This window comes from Pithys albifrons, chromosome 2, assembly GCF_047495875.1.
Source record: "Pithys albifrons albifrons isolate INPA30051 chromosome 2, PitAlb_v1, whole genome shotgun sequence".
NCBI lineage: Eukaryota > Metazoa > Chordata > Aves > Passeriformes > Thamnophilidae > Pithys > Pithys albifrons.
Genome location: NC_092459.1, coordinates 44,500,588 through 44,524,343, shown reverse-complemented (window position 1 = coordinate 44,524,343; position 23,756 = coordinate 44,500,588). Strand labels below are relative to the sequence as shown.

At 41.7% G+C, this 23,756-nt stretch overlaps 1 protein-coding gene across 1 annotated transcript in view; it reads left to right on the top strand.

Moving 5' to 3' along the window:
• SCML4 (Scm polycomb group protein like 4) overlaps positions 1-21,890 on the top strand; it is a 57,410-nt gene extending 35,520 nt beyond the window's left edge. Inside the window, exons 6-8 of the mRNA XM_071547869.1 lie at positions 5,948-6,093; positions 11,131-11,300; positions 21,872-21,890. Of these exons, the coding sequence (XP_071403970.1) occupies positions 5,948-6,093; positions 11,131-11,256 (272 nt within the window). The 3' untranslated portion in view covers positions 11,257-11,300; positions 21,872-21,890. The remainder of the gene's footprint in view (positions 1-5,947; positions 6,094-11,130; positions 11,301-21,871) is intronic.
• Positions 21,891-23,756: the final 1,866 nt, after the last annotated feature.

Here is a 23,756-nt window from a genome sequence, read left to right as displayed (position 1 = left end):
CCAGGTCCTCTGGGATCTCGGCATCATTTGGCCAGCTCAACAGTAAAGGCTTCCTAAAACTGAAAGATATACAGTGAATATCATTAAAATGGTCATGTATTTATTGATATTGTTGTGTACTTTTTTCATTTTTAACAATTATTAATCCTGGTATCACCCGCAGTAGATTAGAATCTACCACAAAGGTATACGTGAGCTCATACAGAGATAGGTTTACTGTCAAGGTCTTGAACAGAGGGAATAGCAATTCCCAGTGCTTCACCAGTGCATGGCAGCACAAAGAGCCAGTGCCACCACCATTCATCACATTTCCTTTGATTCACTCAGCTGCTTTCTGGAGACTCCAGCAGACTCCTGCAGTACCTGGGTCCTCCGAGGCAGAGGAGAGCCATTTGCTTTCAGACACAGCCAGGCACTTTTCTGTGACTGTATTGGGCAACACAGTGACATCCATGAATTCAAGGTGCCCATACATTCATTATGATATATCTTCTAGCATTAAGACACTATGATGTTTCCAGTCGCAGCTTGGTTTTCTTACTTCATTTGCCATAGTGTCAGTTCTGTAACACTACAATTCTCACCAGAGTCCTAAAAGCATTACCAGTGCCCCCTGAAATTAGAGGTATTTCTTCACAGCTATCATATTTTCACCCAGCATGTTGCTTCTACTGGCAATCCTAGACTTTTAAAATACTCATCTTTCTGCAATTGCCCTAGTGCAGCTACACTGGAGTTTGATTGCTGTCTTCACAAAGTCTCTCTTGCAAAGGTCTTTGGAAGCCATGCCTGTGTTTTCCTTCTTTCTAGGCATTATTTATATGTTGCTGAATCATAAGTAAGCAAAGATGAGTAAGTGGTGCATGCCAGTCTCTGTTCTAATCCTCTTCAGTTTGTTCACTTACAAGGCAGGGATGGGCAGGACTCATTAAAAAGAGGAAGAATTTATCTCTGAAACCTCAAACCAATCCATTTATTTATGGATAGTTTTGAAAAATAGGTTGCTTTATTTTTCATGGTGGGCAAATATCATGGGAAACACTAATCATAAAACATATCTCAGTGCATAGCAGAACATGTCTTTCAAGCAGAATGGATGAGATTAAACCTCAAAGCTCTCATTAATGCGATCGGAAGCTTGATGCCTAATTCTTGATTATGTTAAAAAATTCAGAAAAAAAAAAAAGAAAAATACCACATTTCAGAAAGCCTGTTGGGGCTGCTAACAGATAAACATGCACTTTCCTGTCATCATTTGCCAAAATGAAGCTTTTAAATCAGGAAAGGAATAGTCAAGGACATCAGAAACCTTTTCAAGCCTACTTACATAACAGACAAAGCCTTTATCCCAAGTATGAAGAATTGTGTTCAACCACAATATAATAACCTCAACCTTGCCCTGTAGCTTGTTATTTTTATGTAGATTTTATTATCCAATATTAGCAGTTAATTATTATCACCTGAGGGTCTTTGTTAAAGAGGCAATTCTGCTTGTTAATACATACATTTCCTGAAAACATTTGGGGGCACAAGGTTAGAAATTTCTAATTTTCCAGCATAATGCTGCAAGCACCTTCTGCGGGCCAGATCCAGCATCTCCTCAAGGCAAAGGAACTGCTGATGGCATTGTGAGCCTTAGTGCTGGATACCACTTCTTTGGAAAATACAGCCCGCCTACTAATTTTTGAGGATATTTACAGTCTGAAGGTTTCTTTCTTTTTTTTCCTCCCCTACAAAAGAGAGGCAAAGTTAAAAAAAACCAAATAAATATTTAATGCCCCTGGCTACACCTCATGCAGGGGGATGCTGGGTTGCTCTTGCAGCAGCTGAAGAAGCCCCTGTGATGTTGCACCCCCACATGGTGGGTGCTGTGCTGTAAGTGGGAGTAGCTGTTACACTGGTGGGACAGGGGTTCTTCTCTGATGCATTGCAAGGCTGAGGACCCCAGCCATGTGGTGCATGACATGTCCTGCACATGCTGGCCACTGTAAACAGATGTGTTAACCCAACTTCTTTGCAGAGCTCTCTGCTGATCATGGCTCATCAATGTCTCCCATGCCCATACATATCCTTTAATTCTGTTCTCCCAAACGTCTGCTTTTCTGATGCCTCTCCTCCTGTCCTGCTTGACATGCCATAAGTTTTTAGAAAAGTGTCTTCTACAAAGCATTGCTCCTGTCCTTGTTTATAGTCGGAGGTGGTTTGTTTTCTATAATAATTCCCATTTCTCTGCCCCTTTGAGGGTCTGTTACTTCTGCTTAGTTTCAGTAGATCTGCTTCTCCTTATTATCTGCTCCAGTGCAATCAGAGAGAACCTTTTAAAATTTCATTCCCACCCCCTTCCCTTGAGGCAAAGAAATCATTTAGGCCTGCAGCAATATTAAAGTTCATCTGTCACTCCCTTTCCACTCTTATCTATCAATGACTGTCCTCCCTCTGGGCTCTGTTTGTTTGCCAAGAACATATTTAGGGAGTCTGTTATTTGTCTTTCCTTCTTGTGCAGGTTTAACTCCATCTTAGCATTTTATTTCCTTGTCATGCCTCTGCAGCCATTTGGCTGTTGGCTCTATCTCCATTCTCCTTCTCAGGGAGGCCCAAACGTTAGAGGTGAGTGGCAGAGAAAAGCCTGTGTGGGATGAAAACACAGACCAAGCCAGGACACATTTTTCCTTCAGCTTCACTTGACTTTGGTCAGTGGTGTGGTAATTTCAGCTGTTTCTGTGCAGGCAATGGTCTTGACTGGAATGCCCAGAGACTTTTCCCTACTGAGGAACCTCTTCACTGTCCCTCCCCAATATTGCTTGAGGCAGAAAGGGAAAGTGCTTCCCTCTGATTACCTAAATTTCCATATCCCATTCTATTAATTTGACAAATTTTTGCCACCTGTCAAAAACAGGAAATTGGATTTGACCTAGATTATGATCTCTAAAAATAATTATTGGTCGCAAGCACTCCCATCTCTTTGTAATCTGAGTATTCATTATCATCTTGATTAATTCTGATGACAGGATGGCATAGGATACCCTGGAGACATGAGACTTCCTCATTTATCTAATTCTTAGGTTAAGTGTGAATACCTTCAGATAAGAAAAAATGTATAGTACTTGCCCTGCTGCCATCAAACTCTTGTGCTTAATATAATCTTTCAGCAAAGTGATGCTATTGAAACAAACCCCATGCCTTTGTGTAGACACAAAATTATCTATTTTCTTTTATCAATAGAGAAATTACACTCAAAAGTGTCAACGACAATTTTAAAAGGCCAAATAAATTAAGCAACAAAATAAATTCTAAAATACATGGAAAACCAGACTGTTTCAAGCTGAAACTTGATACTTGGCTGTAAACAGTGGTATACCAGTTTTATTAATAACATTTAAAGGTAGCCCTTTTCACACACAAGTAAAATAATTCATCATAATTCCTGAAAAAGCACCAGAAAATCCAGAAATTGATGGTAGGTAAGTAAATAAAGACAGAAAAATACTTGAAGAATTAGAATTGAAATATAATTCTGGTTTTTATATTATTATATTATACTCAGGTTAGGATTTGAAAGGGTTATCTTCACCTGCTAGGGCCCGGAAGAGTTCTAACCATGCAGTCTCTTCAGAAAGGTCATTTATGTATTTGTCTTTAAGAAATCAGATTTATGCTATTGATTGCTAGATTGCAAAGGAGTGAATAGATTCCCTCTGTCATTTCAACCTTTTGTTCTCATCCCCTTTCCTTTCATTACAGATAATTCCAATACCTGTGAAGGCTTCCAACTGCACTCAGGGCTCTCTGCTCCCCTTTGCCCTTTCCTGGTATTTCTGGAAGCATCAAGTTGCAGGCAGGAGTCACTGGGCTGCAGGCTGCTCTTTGTATGCCCAGTATGAATCCCAGGCTAAGCCCTCGAGCCTTTCCTTACATTTATACAAAATCAAGGGAAACAACTTGATCCTCAGTAGTGGCACATCTTCTCTGACCATGTTATGGCAGTAGCATAGAAACTTCTGCAATCCTTTGCACACATGAAACCTTTGTCTCCTTCCTTTTTTAAACTGGTTTGCAAAAGCCTGATTTTCTCTCTGACCTTTGGTTTGAGGTGCTCTAGTGCCCAATAGCTCCACACATCAGCTGGCATCCAAACCACTGACAGGCCACAAAGGGGAGAAATACTTGCCCCTCTGACTCTAAGACAAGTTCCAGTTCTTCCGCTTGTCCCCGACAAAGTTCCTCAGTGCTACTGATGATCCAGGACTTGGCCAAGATTACCCTGTTCATTTTACTCTCTTTGTCTTCACTGTTTCATGCCAAAGGCTCCAGATGGTGTCTGTACCATTGTGTATTCCATTTATTTTGTGAGCAGAGCCCAGGGTCACCTGAGTCCATATGAACACCAGTCCTCACTGTCTAATTAAAAGGACCTGCGGCCATTCCTTGTCCTTTATGTCCAGAACAGTGACTTAGCAAATGAGAGTGCAATTATCATGATATTTACATTCCATCTCATTATGAAGCCCATCAACCAGATTTGCACATTCATAGCACTGCTTCTTTCTGGAGATCATCCTGAGTAACTGCAAAATATAACTCATTACATTATACTGTGAGATGAGCATGGTGGCAAGAAGTAAAGGACCAGTAGGCACATAAAACCATTATTGGGCATATACGGGCAGAGACTCAGCTAATATAAATCAGCAGGGCTCTACTGAAGTCAATGAAACAACAATCTACATAAGCCACAAACCCAGCCCAGTACATTTGCTCACATGCATTAGGATCGGTTTTGGTCATGCATGGGGCTTCTCATACATCTCATCTGTCTCCGTAAGCTCAGTATTTATCTGGGGGGCTAATCCCTTCTCTCCTCAGCAGTTCTGATTGCCTTTTGGCTACCTGGCTTCTCCAGGCTCCAGTTTAGGTATCTGTGGTCTCCTTCTACATGCACTCTTCTGTTTCATTTCTGGTCTTCTGTGCTGTTTGCTTGCTTACCATTTGCACATCTCTCATTAAAAACTGGGCCTTGACAGAAAGAGATGAGCAGATGTGGGCAAGTAACATTTTATACACCTGTGTGCTGCTGCCTTCTAAGGCAAAGTTTGCTTGGAGTGGAGATAAACAAATGCAAATGGAGCTTTCCTGTAACCTAGCATAGTATAGTTTTTGTCATAGTGAAGCAGCATAAATGGGGGTACAAATTATGTACAGGTGGAGGTTGAGAATTATAATTCTGCAGATACTAAGAATAAAAACATAAATGCACTTTCATTCCAATGTACTTTTATTCACTTGATTTAAAACTACAGCAAGATGAAGTGACCGTAAATCATCCAGGGCTCATACCATTAAAAAGTCACATGTGTAATGTTCATCTTCACATATTTTAGTAACTTTCCAAATCAACATTCACTGGGGACCATCAGCTTTGTGAGATACTAAGATTAGGGTGATATGGACTGGAAACCTTCCATTAAGCTCCAAGATCAGTCTGAATATCTGAATGCAAAGGAAAAAACTATTTGCTAAATCCTGATTTTATCCTCCAGCCTTTGCATTCAATGCAAACTCCTTTGTTTAGTGCTGAAGAACTTTCCAGGTGGGAGGGTACTGTCTTTTTGAGCCAAGATCCCTGCTGCTTGCAGATCAGACAGCAGGGGCAGCTTGGTTTAAGAGCCTGGCAGCTGGCACATTTTTCCTTCCCCAGCAGGAACTTGGGGATTTCATGTTTTTTAACGCACTTTGCCAGCTGGGATTGTGTCTTCTGATAAGCAGTCAAATCAGAAATGGCTCCATGTCCCCTTTTTTCCCTACACCACCATCTCAGACTGATACTTGCACACTCAGATACAACATCCAGTGCTGCAGTGGAGCTGCTGCAGCCCTGCACACTCACAAACCCACGGAAACTGCTTTGTGACATTGTAATCCTGTATTGTGGCCTTTTTTGTACCAATAGCCTCAAGTCCTTCACCAGAAGAACAAGATGCAGCTCGGCCATCAAGCAAGAATCCTTTGACCTGGACGGTGGATGATGTGGTTTGGTTTGTGAACAATGCAGACCCTCATGCTTTAGGTCCCCACGTGGAGCTCTTCAGAAAACACGTATGTAGAAGGCTGCCCTTAACACTTCTGGGTAATGTAAATCCCAAGAGACAGCCAGTGCATGTCTCACACATACTCTTAGCTGCCTTTGCCTACTACAGGCAGTGTTTGTGCTCAGTCAGACTGAACACAGGGCCCTGCAAGGAGTCCAGCACCTCTGCAGGGCTTGGACTGAAGAAATTTCACTTACCTCTTGAGAAGGTGGTCAAACACTGGAATGGGCTTCCTGGAGAGATGGTCAATGCCCCAAGCCTGTCAGTGCTAGAGAGGCTTTTGGAAAGTGCCCCTAATAACATCTTGTAATGTGGTCAGCACTGAATTGCTCAGGCAGTTGGATTAGGTGATCATTGTAGGTCCCTTCCAACTGAAACAGTCCTATGCTATACTATGCTATGCTGTGCTATGCAATGCTGCTCTATTCATTTATCCTTCAAGGAGGAGACTCTAACAGTGTCTTTAGAAAATGCTCACTATTTGTTCCCAACAACTCCATCATAAATTCTTTCTATGCCAAGCCTAAAAAAACAGAAAGCATTGAGGATCTGGTGCTCATTTTTGTCAGATTGGTACAAAAAAAGCCTCATCTCAATGATGATTTTTTTCACAGGATATCTATGATTCTTCTCTGAAAGCATTTTTTAACTGTCTCCAGATATTTAGCAGGAGAAACCCAGAACAGCCAAGCTTTAAATCTGTTTCCCCCTCAGTATTATGTAACTCCATAACCAAATTTAACAGACCTGCTGACTCACTGGAGGATATGATAGTTGCTTTTGTGATGCAATCTCCAGTGATGGAAATTATATCATTCATAATTATTAAAGGGGAAGACTGTAAATTTATCTGATCTGGATTTTCTTTTTCTGCTGTGCCTATGGAGTTGGCATCAATGTATCAATTAGCATCTTTGGCCTTTTCCTTCATCTCTCTTTGATCAATTCAGTTTGACTATGAAAAATGGATTTTATCCTAGAAGTGACTTATTTGTGTTCAGCTGGAGGTCATAACTTTGGATGTAAGTGCCTGGACCTAGGTCTAAATGTGAGTTGCTCCCCAGCCCTGCATCCTGAATAGCACCCCAGGTGCTGCAAAGCACTTGAGAGGGCTTGGTTGCTGGGTGCCACTCCTTGTTTGTGTGCCAGCAGCAATAGATGGGAATATGGGGGTGCAGACAAATTGGAGAGAAATTAGGGACTTCAAGCTCCACTCTGGATGCAGCATTTCCAGATACTGAGGAGTGGAGGTGGCTGAGAAGGGGATGAAAATGAAGCTGAACACAGGCCTTAGTATCTGCTCACCCTATGAAGGTATTAAAGTCGTCTGCCATTCTGTGGACAGGCCTGTGGCATGACAGCAATAGCAGGCACAGTTGTGCTAGGGCCAGATCTGCAAGTACGGGACAGGTGCTGGCCTACTTTTCCTGCTTTCTGAAGAGAAGTCAGACCTGACTTCTAGGTTGGTAATGAAAACAATGGCCTGTGTTGGGCATGTGGGCAACCAGGCAGATAAACAAGCCACCTTCAGATTTGACATACCTTGCTTTAGAATGAGTTTCTGAGAATATCAGAAGGGGCTGTGCATTTTCATGCAAGACACAGTCTGAAACATACATGTATATCCCAAAGGAAAATAATACCAAACATTTAAAGTTTTTCTTGTAAATATGAAGAGTGCAAAAGCACTGGTTTTGTCTACTTTCCACCTGTAGTGAAGAATGGCACAGCATGCTGTTATGTAGCAGCAGGGCAGTGGCACACTCCAGGCAGCCATGGGCCAGCTGCACTGGAGCATGTCATGATGCTGCAGCTGCTCTGTGATCAAAGAGATCAAGCTAAATTACAATAAAGACTGTCTCTGTCATCCTTTGCTGCACACCCAGCACCCATGGGCTCTACTTATCACTGGTTTCCTTGTAAAATAGACCACAGGTGTGAGAACTTGGGTATGATTGCCATACAACTCAATTCAATTACACCTTTCAGTTATACATGTCCCTGCAATTTTTCAGCCTTCAAACCTCATCTGGACTAGCACAAAGACCCCAGGGCTGAGAGACAAGTGATTAGTCCATTAACCCCAGCCAGATCTTCCTGTGTGTTCAATCTTTATGTGAAGATGGTGCATAATTTACTTAGAAGCACTTACTGTCATTGACAAGGCCCAAGTATTGCCTGAAATAGTTGCATTGGCAATCAGCTCATCTGAGTTATGACACTGGGAGAGGTAGACTGGTGGGACCAGCAGAAAGAAAAGGCTGGAGGATGTATCCTGCATGCAGGCACTATGCTTGTCCACTGCTCTATTAGGCCATTTGGTTGTTGACCTCAGTCCCCTGAGCCAGCTCTTCCAGCATGCCACAAGTGCTGCAGGATGACCTGGCTCTGTCTCTGCTCTTCCCACCAGGAGCAGAAGCTTTACTTTCTTGTCAAGATGCCTAAGGAGCTCTGTCACAGGTAGCTCCTGTGAGTGTCCACCAAAGACTGAGAAACATCCTACTAGCTCCCCTTCACTGTTCCCTGCTCCCTCAGCAGGTCTGTGTGCCAAGGAGAGCCAAGCTGGTTGATGACAGAGCTTTTGGTCTTATGGAAAGAAGCCGTCAGCCTGTGTGAGAGCCCCGTGCAGTGCTCTATCAGCAGGACAGATTTGGTAGAAGGACTAGGGGAAGGGAAATGGAGAAGGAGAAAGAGTTACACTGGGAATTATCAGGTAGAAAACTCAAGTTGGAAGGGACTGAAGAAATGTTATGGTCTGACAGATTAATTATGGCCAGTGATTGGCAAACCCATGTAGGAAAGGATCAAAAACCTTTGAATTTAGCATATTCAAATAGCACCCTATCGCTGACAGTGCTAGACATTAGACTTATGAGCATGCATATCTTGAGCTCAAGTGTCTGAGCACTGACCAGTGAGCTGCCACTTGCTGTGCTCCTGTTGCAGGTAGTAGGCTTACCAGGGTTGGTGTCTGTTCATGAGACTGCAGAATACCAAAGAAAGGAGATACGTACCTCTATCTATCTATATCCCACACATGACATAAATCCTGAAGTATTTAATTTTACTTAGAATTAACTGCTTAAACACCCATGAAGATGGGTACTTTTATCTTATTAAAAGAGAAAGAGGTGCCCCTTAGTCTAGGGAACAGCCACCACTGGCTGCAATTCTTCTTTGCATGGCACAGGGCTTGTTTAGGGGCTACTCTGCTTTTTGAACAGTATTGTCAGACCAATAGCTGCAAGAAGCCAGCACAAACACAGTTATAGTCATTCATGCAGGTGGAAACTGTATGATCATATCCACTCTATCAGGTTCTCACAGCTCATATGTTTTCTGCATGCACTGTCTTGCAGGAACATGGTAATGATCTCCTGTAATATTCTGACTCGCAGTGTGACAGATCTCAATGCATGTGGAACAAGCTAATTGCACTGATGGCACTGTATTTTACCAGCTCCTGATCTGGTCCCATATCTACTGGTGGGGCTGTTTCAGATGTGGGGATCATGCTATCAATTTTTTTCTTTTAAAAATTACTTTTAAAAGGGCTGACACAGTAATACATTATAGAAGTCAAGCCAAGAATCTGCACAGGGATATGGCTAATATGGGATATTTAATTGGATATGAATGCTCCCTCTGGCATACTATTGTCATGGAGTTTAATTTTGACCCCAACACAGTAATAATAATGGAAATAATAAAATGCTGAACTCAACATTTAGAAACAGCTGCCTCCGCACCTAACCCTTGACAGTGTTTTTATCCTGTGTCACCACAGTTACAGGGGTTCTTTCTTTATTTCTTAGGCAAATAAGAATTATATGTAACATTTATTCTTACTTTACCTTAGCTTACTTAAAATAATGGGAAGGAGAGGGGGAAGGTGAAGAGAGTTTCTATTATGGATAGAGTGGGGGTTGCAAAATGAAGAGCATTAATTGATTGAGTTAATCAGAAAGTGACCTTAACTACTCATCAGCTAAATCACCTACTGAATGGAATAATAATGATCAGGGCAAATTAGGATCCATAGTACTGCTGAAAAAGTAGGCAATGGATCACAGTGGAAAGATCTGACCATCAAAATCATAGAACACAATATATATAGCATCAGCATGTGTGTGTATGTATATGTGTATGTGTATGTGTATGTATGCATATGGACATAGCACTCGTGATGTTTTAGCTCTGGTAGTCCAAGTACATAAGTGTGCTGGAGGCTGTAAGGAGGGGAAGTATTTTTTAGTAGATCCACTAATATAGTCAGGAAAAAACAGAGAGGCTCTGGCCCAAGGAAGGACAATATAGCTGGAAGTTTGCATATTCTACAGTTCATAGCAAAAGAGAGTGTTTCACTGTGCACTTGGACTGTTTTATGCTCACTACAGCACTTTGTAATTTCAAAGGTTTTCAAGCCAACAGGTCTGGGATAAACAACTGAACTTGGTGGCAATTTCATGTATTTGCATGAGAGTTAAATTAAAATTTAACAAAACTTATTAATAAATGCAATGAAATAAGCAAGTTACTCCTGCTATTAATTTAAGAAAACAACCATGTATATGTACATGTATATACATCCCTCACTGGATAGAAGTGTACTGGAGATATGTGAAACACGTAGATATCCAGGGAGAAAGCTGGAACTGAGATCCAGAGGTGCGCTAGCAGCAGTTCATGTGGCCACATCCCTCTCTCTCCATCACTCATTCCTTTCTCTCAAGGCTTTTCTAAGAACTGGGCTTAGAGCAACCCTGATTAAAAAAAAATCCTCCTTTTAATTGCAAAATAATTGAAAATCTGGACAAACCTTAGAGTTCCTTGGAGAATAAAAAGTATTTAATTAAACCCTCCTTTACAGCTTCCTTCTCTCATACCTCAGCTTTCAATTTTTTAATGAAATTTCAAAGAGCATAGCATTTCAGCTAGCTCTAAAAGACACACTGTTTCAAATTCACCTTGTTTAACGTGTCAGGGCAGAGTGGGAGGAAGGGGGTTAACACATTTTGATTCTCTTTCTCTCTTTTGAAACCAGGAGATTGATGGCAATGCTTTGTTACTTCTGAAAAGTGACATGATCATGAAATACCTGGGGCTGAAACTGGGACCTGCGCTGAAACTGTGTTACCACATTGATAAGCTCAAGCAAGCAAAATTCTAACAATACTTGAACAACAGAATCTGAGCTAAATCTAGATGGAAAAGGTAACATGTTGCCTTACAGAAATGCATTCATTTGCAGATTGCTTTCCTTCTTTTTTAACAAAGACTTTGCCTTTTTTAACATTTGTGCATTGTCACCTTTTTTTAATCCAATGGGATCTTTTGTGCTGCTTTGTGTTAATAATATGCCAAAAAGTATATAATTACAATAATTATTTTGTATCATCAATATTATTATGGTTATAGTAAGTCCTATTTTTGTAATCAGAAGTGGGAAAATCAAAACCAAACACAGCTACAGCATATGCTGAGGACTGCTAGAAGACAAACCAAGAGTTCCTTACTTGCCACGGTTCCATCTCAGAGGAGTAACCCTGATCTGCATCAGCTGCACACCAGCTCCATTATTTATGCTCAAGGCATGAAAAACTGCAGCATTAGGTCATCTGTTGTCTGATGGGAACTGTCCCGTGTCTTTCGCCATTTGGAAAAATTAAATCATTCATTTAGGTAAAAAAAAAAAAAAAAAAAAAAAAAAAAAAAAAAAAAAGAAGAGAGAAAGAGAGAGAGAGAGAAAGAAAATAGCGGGGGAAAAGGTTTTTCCTAGCCAAACTACGTTTTCCCGCTAGAGGGAGCAGCCCTAGCAGACTTGTGGCTGGAGCTGTTGATGCCGTTCTGTCTGATGAGCTTTGACCATCATGACTCTCCTATTGAGTACATCCATAAGTAGCGCTAAGGAATCACAGACTCCCAGCAGGATAAGCCCGCCACCGTTTACAGATAATTAATTCAAGAAAAGCCCAAATGACGAGAGCATTTCTGACAGGATGTTTCGATACACCAAAGAGGGGGTGGATGCCTCCCACGGTATCTGGTGTGCACAGCTGTCAGCTCCCTTCCCTGAGCCCTTTCAGTCTGGCACACAGTTTGTAGCACTCCAAGAAAAAAATTCTGGGCAGCACTTCTGGGTTTGTTTTTGTTTGCACCATTAAAAAGCAAGCGAGCTGAGTGGGAATGTTCCTCACGAGGACCTGGGCATATCTCTACACTTTGCAATCATGGTCAGGCCCAGGATAGATGCTGTAGGGTCCTGATTGCACTGTGGCTTTCAGTACACAGACAGATGTGCTAGACTTTCTGTCTCAAGGGAATTAAAAATTCAATTTGCCTCTTACACAAATCTGAAAGGTGCTCATTGATACTCCATGTAGTCAGGGGGAGAGAACAGGTCTCAGAGTGAGGAAGTTATCTGTGGAATGGGTATGTCCTTGTTTACATCCACAAAGGAGGACTATGAAGGGACACATCCATATAGTTTCAACCCTTAGTGCATGACAAGGAGAGATTACAAGTGTTTGTAAGTCATGCAGGTGATTTTAGAGTTAGTTAGCTCAGCTGAATTGAGAAATGGGGTCCTGATAATATGCAAGAAATCATACTGTTCAAATCTGTTTATGTAGGAAAGAATGTTACCAAAAATACCTCATGGAATACAATTCAACTTGATGCACGTTGCTAGACTAGAACTCCTACAAAAAGAGAACCATTCAAGGCCTAACTCTGAAAATCCATAAAAATAGGAGAAACCGGATCCTACAAGACTTTCACTAAACTCTGGGGACTACTCCCTCAAATTAAAAAAGTTGTCATAAATTCACAGGATTGGATCTTTCCAAGACTGACCAGCTTTCAGCAAATCCTGTCTGCATGCCAAATAGCACAGGAATAGCTGAACAACTGTATTAAATGAAAAGTCATATACTATTGAGTGATGTAATACATGGAATCTGAAATGTGTCAATGCTTGGAACATAATATCCATCCACATCACTTTGTGGTATAAAGAATAGAAATATGTTCAGTCAGCTATCTGTTTGAAACAGAGGTGACTTTTCATCAACATCAAATCTGTATAGTTCATTTTTCACTCTTACGTTTTTTAACAAATTGGGGTTTTTTCTCCATAAAGATTCACAAAATGTGTAAAAAATCTTGCTGTACTAGTAGTATCACCTTCAGAGAATCCTCAAACAATCTTTTTCTTTTTTTTTTTTTTTTGGCCATAATTTTGAACTTGGTTAATGTCTCTGCCTTTCCAAAAGGTGGTTTTAATTCCTCCACTTAAACTCCACCTGGCTGTAATATATCAGTAGTCAGACCTGGTTAGACTTTATCAGATGGCTTCAATGCTAGAAAATCCCACTTCGTCAAAATCAAAACTCTTCATAAAAGCATGTCACTTTCTAACATTAAATTCTATTAAACTGAAACTACAGCTTTCAGTAATGTCAAAACATCACTTTGACATTTTGGAAGTGGAACATTTTTGTTCCGAGAAGATTTTACATTTTATTGTATTTTCCTGGAGAATCTGTAGCATCACATTTTAATCTGAGAGTAGGAAAAAAAGCCACCACAAAACAAGACTTCCGTGAGTAAGAATCCTTCCCACTCTGTTCTCTGTATGACACCTTCCTTCCAGCCCAGCCCCTGCTCCAGACATTACAGCCAAGAGGGCTGATAGTGCCAATGCAGTATTAACAGACTCCATGGTGATAATGATGTTCATTCGTATGATTTTAATATGCTGAAATAGTTTTCATGTATGTATCTGATGTGTACAGTCAGTGGTGCTATTTCATTTGATATCACACTTGTAGGTATGTCAGGACTGTCCAGGCTGTGAGATTTAATGTTCTGTTCTTTACAGGGGAGGCAGTAAGTGGATTCATTTTATGTGTAAATAATTCTTATAACAAAAATACCCCATTGCATGGTGTTCTGTTTTTTGGTGTTTTGGTTTTTTTTTTCACTGAGCAGCAATTAGGAGACAAACATAATTGCAGTAATATTGCAATTGTACATATTTTTTCTCTTTCAAGTCTTGTAAGTGAAACTAGTTAAGCAAATCTGCTAAAGGAGTCAGGCCATTTCCTCAGAACAGGCACTAAAGAACTAGAACATACATGTCAGATGCTTCTCCATTCACTGCTGATTTAGACCTCATGTATACAAATTACTTGGCTTGCTGTTCCTTTTCCAGTTCTTGCTTCAGACTGTTGCCAACCCAGTTGTTCCCAACAGGTGGGTGGATGTGCAATACCTTTAAAAGAAACACATGTGCCTCTTTTCTACTTCTGAGCACTTGTAGCTGGATCAAAAGGTGCTTTGCTTGCTTCAGCCAGTTTCAATTCTTTGTAAGCATTCACCTCTTTACTGAAAAAAGAAGAAAGCAGGCAAAGTCCAAGACTTGAGGACCTCTTGTCCCTTGTTCAAGTGGCAGTTACAGGGTGTTAGGAGCACACAGCCAGTCCTCCCTGCAGACCATCTTCTTGCATCTAGTGTGGCTGACCAGCTCAGCATCAGATGCTAGCACAGGCCAGCCACACTGCCTTCCCATCCACCTGCCATCACAATCTCTTCCCTTGCACCAGCAAATGCCTGCTTCCTCAGCCAGAGCTAATTGAGTTTCAAGAAATGCCTCTGGGAATGCCTCCACCTCCCTGAGCCCACTGCCTTGCTTGGCAGGCTGAGGAGTGCAGCAGCCTTTGCAGCATTAGCAGCTTCATTCCACGTGATTAATGCAGGCAGGCACCCTTGGGACTGGCATCTAAAGCATCACTGTGGGCTGTTATTGCCCTTAAACTGATTGCTGAATTTCTATAAGTCGTCAGCAGTCTTCAGGAGTTACACTTCCTTCCTTCTTAAAGAATGGATGGCTGTGAGAGATTAAATACAACATTATTAGCAAACCCAGCGATAATTAGCAACAAGAAAATGGTCAATGAAGTTTTTGTGTGAAAAGATGCCTTTGCTGGATCAGCAGCAGGAGTACACACCATCCTCCAAAGCCTGGCCCTGACTGCAGCAGTTACAGATTGTCTTTCCTCTTGCCCTGAAACAGCCACCCCATGGTCCCTTCTTGCTCATGGTGTGCAGCACTCTCCCAACTATGGCTGCACTCTTTGGGGGCCCCACAAGCTCAAGGGGGAATCTGTCCACTCTTACCTCCCCAAAACATACCCAGAACCTTCAGTTCATTTGTTAGTGCCTTCTTTCCTCCTCCCCACCTGCCCTGTCCCCTTCTTTCTTTTCATTTGAATGACTTCTATTTGAAAAAAGACATCAGAAGGGGGATCCTCAGGTTCTTCCAGGAACCTGTGAATGACCTCTCAGCTCAACCCATGGAGGAGCATCTCCAGGGCCAGCCATCCACCTGGATACAACCAGTCGTCCCTTGGCACCGGGGAGGGAGGTGAGAATTAAATGCCCCCTTTTTACTAATTTAAATTAAATGCTTTACAGGCACTTCCCCTCTCTGAACTGCAGTCTCCCTCCCCAGAGCCATGTGGTTAGCTCTTCCCCAAGCAGCAGGGAGGGAGGCAGAGGAGGTGCCCAAAAGGACTGACTGCTGCTGGTTGTTTCCAGCATGGCAGCGCAAATGGAAGGACCAAAACCAGCTGCTACCCTGGTTTGAAACTGGTTTGGCTGGAGAGAGGTGTTGTGCCCAGGGGTTTGGGGCATTTTGCTGTCAGATGTGCACAAGTTGCACGCCAGCATTTCAGTCTGCACCTTCAGTCTGTTGCTGTGTGGATTTGTCTCCAAATCCACCTTCTTGAGCTTGTGTTATGGGACTGCTCTGCTGGCATGGGCTGCTTCCACATCAACAGGCTGGGGGTTGCTAAGGAAGTAAGTCATAACAAGCACACTGGGGGCAAAAATTCAGAGAAACAGCAGGTCAGCAAGATCCTCCTTCCCTTTCCAAGCACTTCTGTGTGCAGAACTTCACTGTGGCAGCTCCATAATAGGGCAGAATGTGCTGATTTTGGCTGGGGTAGAGTTAAAACACAACACCCACGCGCCATCACACCCTGTCACTGGCAGCTGGGTCATATGGAGCCATAGGGATTTTCCTTCTCTCACCAAGAAATGCAGTCCCAAATTCACACACCTTTGTGAGAGAAAGCATGTGAGTTGCTTCACACATTGCCCCTGACACCTTGCAGTAGATGCATACTGTTCTCCAAACCATGCTCCCTTCATGGGCAATTGGAAATCCATTCCATTGGAAATCTAAAATTTTGTTTGAAAAAAAATCACTTTTATTCACTGCCATGAGTTAAATATTATGGAAACACGTCTGCTAACAATTTACTTTGCGTAATTTGTACTAATGCTAATAAGTGACAGCTGTAACACTTCCTGTTGTAAATTCTTTTGTGGTTGCAGTGGAATTATCACATCTGTACTTCACAAATCTGATAGATTTGAGCACAGCTCGCTCATTCTGGCCCCAGCTCCAGCAAATCTCTGTGCCTCAGAAGTGACTACACAAACATGTATTTACAGTCTCTGCCTCCCTTTGGTCCCAAAGCCTCCGCTCCTCACCAGGTACCTGGAGCAAGAGGGATCAGGGGAGGCAGAGGGAAGGAAAAGATGTGGTATCCTGGGAGTCAGCCAGCACATGTATGGTGTGGTTGGAGTAGATTGTTTTCAGGAGACACATTACTGACCAGTCAGGTTTACTGCAGTTCAAGCAGACAGGTTTTGGTCAGAGGCTAAGTACGGGAGAAATGTGATTTATTATAGAAAAAGAAAGAAATACGAGTGTGCAATATACTGCCACCATAAGAGTTAAGCTGAAACCCAAGAATCTTTCAACTGTAATCTAAAGAAAAATGTTTCCCTCACTGAGGACATTAAATAGAACTTGTTAGGCCAAACCCAGGTCCCACTGAGGTCCACATAAGTTATTCTATTGAATTCATATGACTGGGGCTTGGCTCATAAACCAGGTCAAGCTTCAGCCATGTCTCATAGTAACTAGAGCCTAACAAGCTATTCCATCCTCCCTTACAAAGAGCGGAGACAGCTGCCGCTGGCCAGCCCCTCTGCCCTGCTCCCGGGAGAGCTGCTGGCTTCCTGGTAGAGAGTTCTTCCAGCTGCACCTCTACCTGATCCCAACACCTTCTCCAGTTAGCTATGCATTTTAGCTACAAGTTTCATGGAGGGTGTTTGGGTTTTCCTCTTCAGAGCAAACCATAGCCTGTGCTCTGAGGATTTCAGCCGTGCCACTAGGCAGAAACTTGCCATGATTTGAACATGACTTCATTGGGAGATTTCCACACGTTCCTGATGCGATGCCTGAGGTGGAATTTAAAAATAAGTCTTTTCAAAATGAGTCTCAGCAACCCACAATTTTTGGCTCCTTCAGCATCCATGGCACTTCATCATACTTCAAACAGTTGAGTCTCTTGGTAGTGCCATAATCGGACAGGAGTAGCTCATAGGACTTCAGAAGAGACTCCATCTCTGACTACAGTCTTGCGCCTATTGGTCTATGGGCAGCTGCCAAAAAGCAGCATTTGAGGCTGGACAAGAGAATGTGTGAGTGTGTGTATGTTGCTCAGAGAGGCTTGTCTGGCTGCACAGATGGGCTGCGAAGTGAGTGAAATAATAGCAGGGCAGAGCAGCAAGGAAGGACAGGCTGGAAAAATTGTAAAGTCCCAGGCTTCACTGGGGTTCCCATGGAGTTTGTGCCCTATCACCAGGTCTGTATTGAACTTGCCCTGTATAGCACAGTATGTCTTTATAACCCACAGTCTTCCTTTAGTGGGGAAGAACTGGGATCATGCTGCCCTTTTAGCACATGAACTATGTGCAACCAACTTCAGATTGTCAGATATCTATAAAAGGGGAATGGGAAAAACCTGATGTCCAAGGGGTACAGAAATGAGGGCATTTCAAAGTGGAGCAGTCTCAAAGCTTTCAGTGTCTTTCAGTTGAAACATAAAAGGAGAGAAAAAGAACTTCTGAATTGCAGTGAATCCAAGGCAGTGCAAGAAGAGTGACTAATTTTATCTCTCACTTTGATGGTTTCCTGATCTGTAATGTGTTTATAGCCCTGAGCATTTGCTGTAGTGGCAGTATGGTGAATTGGTCCATGTGTACAGGTTCCACTGGAACCAAATGACTGTCTCTAAAAACTATCTGTCTTCTTCATGGCTTTTCTAACATGCTGTAGCATCCAAAAATCTTCTTATCAGCTTGGTAAGAGTCCATACTTAAAGAAAAACATCTTTTTTTTTTTTGTTGCAGCACAAAAACTTCAGAAAACAGCTGTAGCCACAGCTGTGTAGCAGGTCAACATACACCAGCTTTTTTATTTTATGCCTCTCAAAAAACCAGGAGTAAAAAATCTGTGGCTTAGCCAGTCTATTCCTTACAAGAAACCAACCTAAATTTCAGTCTTCCATTCACCCTGTAAATTGAACTGTTAAATATAGTAGAGTTATTTACACTGTAAATTTTGTAGAGTTATTCTGCTTTTTTACCAGTGTAAATGAGATCAGTATCTCATCAGATCTGTCCTCTGACAATACTAGCAGTTTTACAGCAAACTTGTTTGGCTGCTGTTATCAAACCTCACTATCAGTATTTGTGTCACAACAATGTACAGGGATTGTGTCTAGTGCTGTGCAGGCATATCATGACACGCTTAGCCTGCCTTAGAGAGATGACAGCTTCATAAGGCAAAAGAGACAACCTAAGGAGAAAGGTTTCCTAGAGGCAATTTTCCTTCCCTATCACAGATAAATGCTGAAAACAGATGGAAGTCAATGGGATGAATTTCCCACAGTAATGTGAGTGGAAAATAGCAGAACTCTGGGAAAAATTAAGCAAAACTTCCATGAAGATGAACAATGTTGCCTCCTGTTAAACCTCCACTGTTAAACCTGAGCTTTGGTGAAGCCAGGAGTCTGAACCAAGACTTCCTGGTTAAAATTAGTGCCTTACCTAGGAGACCATCTGCTTTCCCTGTATTCCAGCTTTTCTTGCTATGCTGTCCATATCTGACTTACTCCTTGCACAGGTCTTGCTTATGTACCTGACAAAATAGCACCCAAATAGACCTTTAAAGGTCTGTTAGTCCTTTACCCTGCCATCACTCTTCTTTGTCTCAGTCTTCCACTTATCAAGACTTTTCCTTGAAACTTCCCATCCCTTTCCATTCTTATCCTCCAACTGTGGTTAATTCCATTTTCTCTGCTTTGTTCTGTTCTTGTAGCATTGCTTCTTTTCCTTCCTTTCCATCTTTCAGTAAACATGAACGTCTCCTTCGCCCCTGCTGCAACTCTTTCATTACTCTTTTTTTCCCTGCTCTTCCATTTCCTCTCTCTCTTTCTCTAGTTTTCTGCAACACCTTCTTTTCTTTCAATCAAGTGACCTTCACAGGAGAGTCTCGTACCAGTTCTGCTGTGACAAAGACTACCATGTGCTGACATCTTTAAATTAGGTTGTCTGTATTTTTTTTACATACTCTTTATCTCACACAAAAATCCTTCCATTGCTTTCATTCCCCAGCATGAAAGGCATTTTTCTGAGGGTGGTTTTTAACTAGCTGCCTGATGACTATTTGCAATAAATACCTCATTAAAGGCTCAGCACTCTTGTGCAGGGTGAGTGCAGTTTCCTCCTCTAGCTTCCATCTTTTGCTGTGCTGCCTATTGATATTCAAGCATCTTAAATACTCCTTGTTTTGAACAGCCCCAGTTACACTGCTCACTGGGATGAATCCCTGGCTCCCCCCTGTTGCTGATGGCCACATGGATGGGGCTTGGACCTGCAAATAGCACACCATTAGGCAGGTGTGAGCATTGATGTATGCTGAGCACAGAAACACCAGCATTGCTTCCCCAGTCCTGGAGAAGGTCCAGTCTGCTTTCAGCCAGCATCAGAAAGTTGGTTGGAAAGAAGAGGTGCCCGTTGCCAATGATAAGGGTAACAGAAGGTAGAAAAGAGCCATCAGGCTGGAAGAAAAGTGGTATTGGCCAGCTGGAAGATGGTGGTGGGATAGACAAAATCAGCAGTGAGGGAAGTCCATGCTTGCAAGCCTACATTTAGAATGTGAGAGAAAATCTGTGTGGGTACTGGCATTTCAGTATTTACAGCATCATCCTTCATACAGAAATATGTGCAATAACACAGGGCAGATTCACACACGGATGCACAAGCGTGAGTTTAGAGCAATGACTGTAGCTTCTGTGGGGCTACTGCATACTTCTACCATTGGGAATGAGATCAGATCTTGGCTCTGGGTCTCTCTTTCCAAACAGTACAAAGGATGAGAGCAGAGCAGTTTCTATCCAGCTGGAAAGTGGCAACCTTAAATCAGGCCACAAAATAGATCAACTCCTGCCTGCACATCTATTTTTTTTAAACGCTGCTCTGAGTTCTCTTCCAACTCCTCAGCACTAGCTTCCAAGGCTAGTGAAGCATATACAGGGCTTTATTGATGTATGTGCAGCTATCAGTTTTTGTATTGCTAATTGGGCTCAAAGTGTGTTAGCTTTGACTTTTAATGTTCTGTAATTTGCTAGATAAGCCTCAGTTTCTGCAGCAGCTATATAAGTAGGGCTGCTCGCATCACATCTTGCAGATATTTTACAACATTTGACTTTTTTTATATGTATCTACTAACCTTGAAAGGTGAATGACATCTCTTTCCCAGTACTGTACAACCTTAGGAATGGATATTTTGTAATGAATATCAGATATCAAGTGACTGTATAGCTATTTTAATTTTTTTCAAGCATATACAAAATCTGCTAGAGAGAATAAATCCTGAATATGCAAGCAATTTGGTTACAATCAAGAGTTCAAACTCGCACTGTCTTGCATTCTGTCACTCCCAAATTTATTACAGCCTATACCACTTACTACTCAAAGACACAATATCTCCACATCTCATATCATTAGAAAAACACACTTGTTACTGCTCTCATGCAAATTCCAAAAGAGATAACAGGACCCTGTCCAGTACACAGTGTAGGCTTCTCCTCGGTGACTGCTCTCAAAACAGAGAAATCAATTCACAAACAGTAGCTCAGCAGGCATCCTTCACCTGCCAGTGTGTATATTAAAAACAGAATGTAAATAATGAGATTTCCTATTTAACAAAAATGTGCTGTCATGATAAGATTACAGGCTTGAATGATGCTGACTTGATTCAATCAAACTATTCTATGATTCTGTTCTATGATCCTATGACTCGATGTGATGTGTAGGTAAGGTTGACGTCTTTTGAAAGTCATTAGCTCAAACTGTCCCACCTTTTTTCATTGTTCAGTCTGTTTTTACTCCAGTTGGCACTGCCGCTCTGATGTCACCAGGCTCCTATTCTACTCCTGGTGAAAAAAGGCAGCAGGGTTTATTTATTTATTTACTTATACTGGCAGTATAACATTGCTAGCAGCAGCCCAGTGGGTTGTGGTGTAAGTCGTGCTGCCTGAGTGCTTCCTCAGAAAGAAAAGACCATGTCAGCTGCCCTCAGTGCACCCACCATTGCCCTCCAAAGGCAATGATGCCCTATCCCCAAGGCACAGCACCACCCAGCTTTACAGAGTGTTTGATTGTGTCCTGCTGTGTAAACCTTCCTTGTCTGCTTCTTTCCTGATGCTGATATAAATCTAGACCACCAGCATCAGTGCAAGGTTTCCGATGTCACATTCACCAGTGAGTGAACAGTCAGGATTTCTGTATTCATCTTATACACATCTTTGCCTTAGCACTGGTTTGCTGTTTGTTTTTTGGGAATTTTTGCTTTCTTTCAGTGAGAGAGGAACAAGAAAGCATCTTACCCTGTGAGCAGTTTCAAGGTCCCCATGCAGCAATGCAGTTCTATGCCAGTCGATGCCAAGCCTGCACATTTGTATCACTGCCATGAGTCTGCCATTGAGCTTTGTCTCAAGCTGAATTCTCAACATGCTGAATCTCAGTGATTTCTAATTCTGGGAAACCTAATGTTGAGTCTGCTGTCCACTCCTCTTACTTAGCACCATATTTTAGCATTATTTTTCAATTATTGTCAGGAGGTAATAAACAATTTGGATTCCTTAGACGCTTACTTTGGTTTAGATGCCTACAACTTTTCTCCATTTTTGACCAAGAATTCTTACTAAAGATGACATACAGGTTATATTATTAATTATGTCAGGATTACCATGTGATGCTAACAAAAATTTGGGAAATTACATCTGCCCTTTAGTTCCACTTATTGGAAAAGCAATGCAAAGCCTTTACTTTGCTGTTTCTCAGCTATCAAAACCTTCCCTAAAAAATAATCTCAAACAGTGAATATTGCATTGTATTGAATAGTTTTGTATTCACTTTGTAAATATGCAAACAAGGGAGAGCTGAGATAAAATGAATGTGGAACTTATGGATGGGAATAACATGCGAATAAAATGCTTGGAGTCCCAGGAGTGGCACAATTATGACAAACAGTGTATTAGTATTGCTCTCACTCTGCTCAAAGGGTTTTATTGAAGTGATTTGTCTTCAGCTGTGGAGGTGTGTGCCTTTCTATGTGTATGTACTCACTGGTCAGATGTATGTACACAGATATGCACCTACCCACCATATGTACATCTCATACATATTCATGCATCCAAGCAAAATTATAACTGTCAATTTAGCATGTTCTATATGGGTGGGTCCAATATAGTTATTCTTCATGTGTACAGCGTTTCAATACACATGCAATCATTTACCAAATAGAGTGTCAAACTGTGTTTTCATTTTTATTTCTTCAGACATTGTTCTTTATTAACTGCAACTTATTCCTTCCAGTGGATTCTCTGTCACTATTTAGAGGCATGTTTTAATATATAGCTGTATATTGCCTGTTCTGTGTACTATATGCTACTGTTTGCATCTTTATTAAGCTGAGTATTACTGATCTAAACGTTCTTAATTTTGTACAACAGACTTTTGCTTGGGTTTCAAAATTTGATGCAGTATGTTTAAGAATGTAATATGGAAGGGGATCAGCTGTGATAAAATAAAAGGGTCCCAAACCTTCAGATTTATGTTTCATAGAAAAAGCCAGTACTTTCTTTTATTATTGCAAAATTATTTCTGTATTTTTAATGATGAATTGGAGTTTCTTGGTTCTATGTAAGTTTTATCTAATAAACCTTATTTTTTAAATAAAGACCTGGGCCTGGTCTATACATATCTTCAGTGTTCATTGTGTTCAACACACAAAGCACTTCTACCTACCAAATTCCCTGTGGCTGAGCCTACTGCTTTGCTAATGCCAGAATTACCTCCTATCCTGACCAGTGCAGAACTAATCTTACATTTTTATTCACATTTCTCTGCTATACAAATAAGAGATGGATACTGAGGTGTCAGCCTGTTGATAAATCCCCACTGCGATACATCAGCATCAATGCTCATTTGCAGGGCAAGCCGTTTCTTTGGTTCTCCACTGAATTAAGGCTAAGGTGTCAGTGTGAAGCAAGGGTACAACACACAGACAGACGCCTAATCCTTCAGGCTGCATCTGCATGGGCAGACCCTGCTCTCATTTGTGTTGATGTAAATCTGAGGTGGCTCAGCTGAAGTCATTACTGTTTAGTCTGGATTTACACCGGGGAGAAAACAAGAGTAAAGTTTGTCCCAAGACCGTAATATTTCAAGGCTGATCTGCCC